The sequence below is a fragment of the Cyprinus carpio genome, chromosome A20 (genome assembly GCF_018340385.1).
Source record: "Cyprinus carpio isolate SPL01 chromosome A20, ASM1834038v1, whole genome shotgun sequence".
NCBI classification, from domain to species: Eukaryota; Metazoa; Chordata; class Actinopteri; order Cypriniformes; family Cyprinidae; genus Cyprinus; species Cyprinus carpio.
Window position 1 is genome coordinate 2,189,736 of NC_056591.1, and position 5,034 is coordinate 2,194,769.

General features: G+C 40.8%; 1 protein-coding gene across 1 annotated transcript; it reads left to right on the forward strand.

Annotated features, from left to right (window-relative positions):
- The first annotated feature begins 1,050 nt into the window (after nt 1-1,050).
- LOC109100364 (cannabinoid receptor type 1A-like) lies at nt 1,051-4,770 on the forward strand. The gene is made up of 2 exons (XM_042777345.1): nt 1,051-1,184; nt 1,994-4,770. Exon 2 carries the CDS (start codon nt 2,018-2,020, stop codon nt 3,449-3,451), a length of 1,434 nt encoding a protein of 477 aa, XP_042633279.1. The 5' UTR covers nt 1,051-1,184; nt 1,994-2,017; the 3' UTR covers nt 3,452-4,770.
- Nucleotides 4,771-5,034: the final 264 nt, after the last annotated feature.

Genomic DNA, 5,034 nt, shown 5'->3' on the forward strand with positions numbered 1-5,034 from the left:
AGCAGTTGTGGTTCTCCCTGGATGAGACTCTCATGTCTCCTGCAGTGTTTCAGGTGATCCGCTTCCTTCTGTTCACAAGCAAAACACCTTCCTCCAATGCTGACACAATTAAGAAAATACTGAGGTTAGGGGTTTTTTTTTGTTTGTTTTGACTGACCATCTCTGTGAACACTAGTGGAGGCTGGGAAAAGAAGTTTCCTCTGGTGGGTTGGAACTTTGACTCATTTATTTGCTTCAAATGTTGTGACAAACAACAATTACACTTTGTGCCTTAGTCTTGACAAGTGAGATTGGTGTTATTGTTCATGTCTTGTTTCCAGCGCTGGATCTGTGTGGAGGCTGAAGAAAGGAATTTAGGGCTGAGGATGGGTGCTCATCACCACCGCACTACTGGATGAAGACATAAAACTTTATTTCCCGCCCATTCCCATGAAGCAGACTCTTAAATATCTGTGCATAATATTGAAATAGAAGTCAAATATATTGTTTGTATGTATATAATCAACATTTTTATAATTTTCAAACGTTTTACATTTTATCATATCATTCTCAATGTATTGTAGTTCTTTCCCTCGAATGACTAACACAGTCTCGTAACACCTTTTTCTTCAGTTAATAATGTTGTGACATTATAGATATAGATAGGCCTGTAAATCAGCCTAGTGCAAGGTTTAAAAACAATAAGCTTTTGGTATTCTATCCATGTATCTCTAAATTATGGGGTGTATTCATTGGAATAGATTAAAAGACAGCTAATGTTTGTAATGTCATGGAATGTACGACTCCCCACTTTTTATTCAAAATTATTTAATATAGCAATTTTGCATTTTCCAATTCTGTCTAAACATGTCCTAACTTTTGCCTGTCCAATTAATAAAACAATAATTCGTGAAATAAAATTCTAGACAAACAGGAGATATGCCAACCAAGCCTAACCACCTCCCAAAACATTGCACTTTTGAGTTATTTTCATTTTTGACATTAAAGATGCTCGTGTACGTGGGTGGTCATGTGACGCGGGATGCGTCATATATGATGCGCAGTGAGGAGAAGAGCGTCTCATTCCCTACAAACCTGCGGACTCTCTCTCTCTCACTCACTCACTCACTGCTCGGGCTGCGGTGGAGCTGGAGAGCATCTCATCTGTTCTCTCAGAGAGGAACACCTGCGCGAACTATGTGAAGGTAAAACTCTTGCAACCTGATGCATTTCGTCTTTTATTAAATTCAATTGCAGAGGTATTATTTATAACGCTTTAGGTGAACTCATCGCCTATTTCAGCACAAACAGAAAAGTTAGCAGTTTTAATCTACAGTGCGTCTCGCAGTGCAGTGGTATTAAATATTAAATACCAAATGAATAGCTGTGAAGTTCTCTGACACACATTTTGCGGTATTAAATATAAAAACGGAATTGAACCTAAATTGAACGTATTTTGCCGAATAATGATTAAAAACACACTGATGCGAGCACACGGCTGATTGTGCATCACAGTTAAATATTTGCACTCTATACAGACACATAGCCTACTAGACTATCCGATGATGTTATCAGTCATTATTATATTCTGAGTTTATAATATATTTGAATTTCTAACTATAAATCATATATATTTTATACTTTTAATTGATATTTATTTCAGTTGAGTCTATATGAGTTTTAAAAAATAAGGTTATTATAAGGTTGTGTCTAAGTTGCCCGCTGCTTTATAAGTGTAGTATGGTGTTTTAGGTTGAGTCTGCTGGCATCAATTATTCAAAGCCTGTCTCTTAGAGTAATAATCCCTAGGTGCCCATCCATGCAAGAAAAACAACAAGCGTAAAATACAAGAGCCGTATGATGGCTCGTCTGAGAGGGCATTTATTTCTGTGCTCAGTGGAGCATCGATCGAGCTTCTGAGAGCACTGTATTCTCTGTAATCTTGAAATGATGAGGATCCATGTGCCTCAGTCAGTCTTATTTGAACATGCATTCTCTCAATTTCATCCAACAGGTTTCCTTTAGCACATCTGTGACCATGCTGTTCCCTGCCTCCAAGTCCGATGTTAAATCCGTTCTGGATGGGGTGGCAGAAACCACGTTCAGGACCATCACTTCTGGACTGCAGTACATTGGTTCTAACGACGTCGGCTACGATGACCACATCAAAAGTGCCAAAAGCGGATACCCACTGCCGAAGCCATTTGCAGCGTACCGCAGAAGCTCCTTCACAGATAAAGTGGGACCGGATGAGGAACTCATCGTGAAGGGTTTTCCCTTTTACCCCACGAACAGCTCTGATGTGTTTGGGAACTTCAGCCTCGGAGATGAAGGGAGCAGTCTGCAGTGCGGGGAGAACTTTATGGACATGGAATGCTTCATGATACTGACTCCTAGCCAGCAGCTCGCCATAGCCTTGCTGTCTCTCACGCTGGGGACTTTTACAGTATTGGAGAACCTGGTGGTCCTGTGCGTGATACTGCAGTCACGTACCCTGCGCTGCAGGCCATCTTACCATTTCATTGGTAGCCTGGCCATCGCAGACCTGCTTGGCAGCGTCATCTTTGTCTACAGCTTCTTGGACTTTCACATCTTTCACCGCAAAGACAGTCCCAATGTGTTTCTGTTCAAGTTAGGGGGCGTGACGGCCTCGTTCACCGCGTCTGTGGGAAGCCTGTTCCTCACCGCCATCGATCGATACATTTCCATCCACCGTCCGCTGGCGTACAGGCGCATTGTGACGCGCACCAAAGCCGTGATCGCCTTCTGCATGATGTGGGCGATCTCTATTATCATCGCCGTGCTGCCGCTGCTGGGCTGGAACTGCAAGCAGCTCAACTCGGTCTGCTCCGACATCTTTCCGCTCATCGACGAGAACTACCTGATGTTCTGGATCGGTGTGACCAGCGTTCTGGTCATCTTCATTATTTACGCTTACATGTACATCCTCTGGAAGGCCCACCACCACGCGGTGAGGATGCTGCGGCGCACGTCTCAGAAGAGCCTGGTGGTCCACTCCTCCGACGGCACCAAGGTCCAGACCGCCAGACCGGATCAGGTTCGCATGGACATCCGCTTGGCCAAAACGCTGGTTCTGATCCTGGCGGTGTTGGTGATCTGCTGGGGGCCTCTGCTGGCCATCATGGTGTACGATCTGTTCTGGCGGATGGACGACAACATTAAGACAGTGTTTGCGTTCTGCACTATGCTCTGTCTGCTCAACTCCACCATTAACCCAATAATCTACGCTCTCAGGAGTAAAGACCTGCGGAGGGCCTTCCTCGCCACCTGCCAGGGCTGCAGGAGCACCTCCAGCACGTCCCTGCAGCTGGACAACAGCCTGGAGTCAGATTGTCAGAGGAATCAGCACATCGCCGCCCACCGTGCAGCCGAGAGCTGCGTCAAGACCACTGTGAAAATAGCCAAATTGACAATGTCTGTCTCAGCGGAGACATCGGCAGAAGCTGTCTGATTGTACCGCGGGGCAGAACGGGTGTTGCTCAGATGCACCTCGTCTTAAAAGAATGTCTGTTTACTTGCTGGTCATGGAAAGGTACATGCATAAAGTTCACAACACAAAGCTGCTTGAGTTACCACTGGTTTGATGAAGTGTTCACTATGACATTTCATTGCTTAAGTGCCAAATTTCATCTTTTTGTTTTCTCTCAGAAGAGGTAACTCTCACCCAGTAAATTCATTTGTTGGGTTTTTTTAATTGATGTTGTTGTTGTTGTTGTTGTTTGCCCTTATACTTAATTGTAACGTGTGGATGTTGGGCGTGCGTTATGAAAGTTTACTATATTTTTATACTTTGAATTTTTGTTTTTTTGAACGATGATATCTTCTCACATGGGAATAAGGGGCTAATGATCTTTTTAATAAAACCATGTAAGTATGAATATATATATATATATACACATTGGTATCTATGTAAATATGTGTAAAGCTCGGCAGTGATTTAGTGTATCCAACATCAATGTGATAAATGACAAAAGATAAGAGTCTCTCTGTTTTTGAGATGTCTTGTCTTGCCAATGAAAGAGATGTTATGAAAATGAAAGTATTATAAGAGGAGCAAGTTCTGTCGCTCCTCAAATACATGAATAATCAAAGTAAGAAAAGTGAGGACATTTGTTTGTTTAACAAATGAACTTAATCTCGTTTACTAAGATATATCTGGTCCGTTACATGATGCTTTAGTGTTATTGTTGTGAGTGTCATGAAAAAAGACAGGACTATTTTCAACTATTTTTTTTTACAAGATGGCCTGTAAATGTGGTTTATCGTCACATATAATACAGTGACTGAAATAAGTGTGTTGGATTTAAATCTGATTATTTTGTCATTCTTATGATGTATTTTAAGATGTAAAGTAAAATTCATTTTACACAATATGCACAAAGCCCAGAGAAAAATTTAAATTCTAAAAATAAATATTTGTTAATACAAATGTATATTTAATCTTGTAGTTAATTAACAAACAGTTGAAATGTACATATCATGATTGTTTAGTAATATTCTTTAAACCGTGAAATGGTGTGGTGGTGCTTTTTATTTGCACTGTGCAAAAGTATAGAACTACCTTTACCTGAAATGTATCTACTTAAGTATTGAAGCTTAGAAATCATAAAACATCACAGTGGCTTTTGTCCCAAAGTAGTTCTTGAAAGTCTGTCTTGAAGTGATGTCTTAAAATACAGAAGCTGCTTGCACACTTATGTATTACAATTTAGTTCATTTCAAGGTTTTTTTTTTTTTTTTTAAATAAAGTCAGTACTGACCTAAACTGTGTATTGGGATACTTTTATTTAAAACCACAAATCACTGTCAAATCATTATGGAATCATGTTGCACACATTGGTAATGTCTCTGGGTCCCTCTAGTGGATAGTCACAGTTCTTACTTACAGAGTCATTTTCTAGAACAGAAAGCAATGATTGAAGGGATACTCCACCCCAAAATGAAATTTAGTCATTATTCACTTACCCCCATGTCGTTCCAAACCCGTAAAAGCTTCGTTCATCTTTGGAACACAATTTAAGATAGTTTGGATGA

Coding starts and splice junctions, on each gene's coding strand:
- LOC109100364 (XM_042777345.1), top strand. CDS start 2,018: ATGCTGTTCCCTGCCTCCAAGTCCGATGTTAAATCCGTTCTGGATGGG.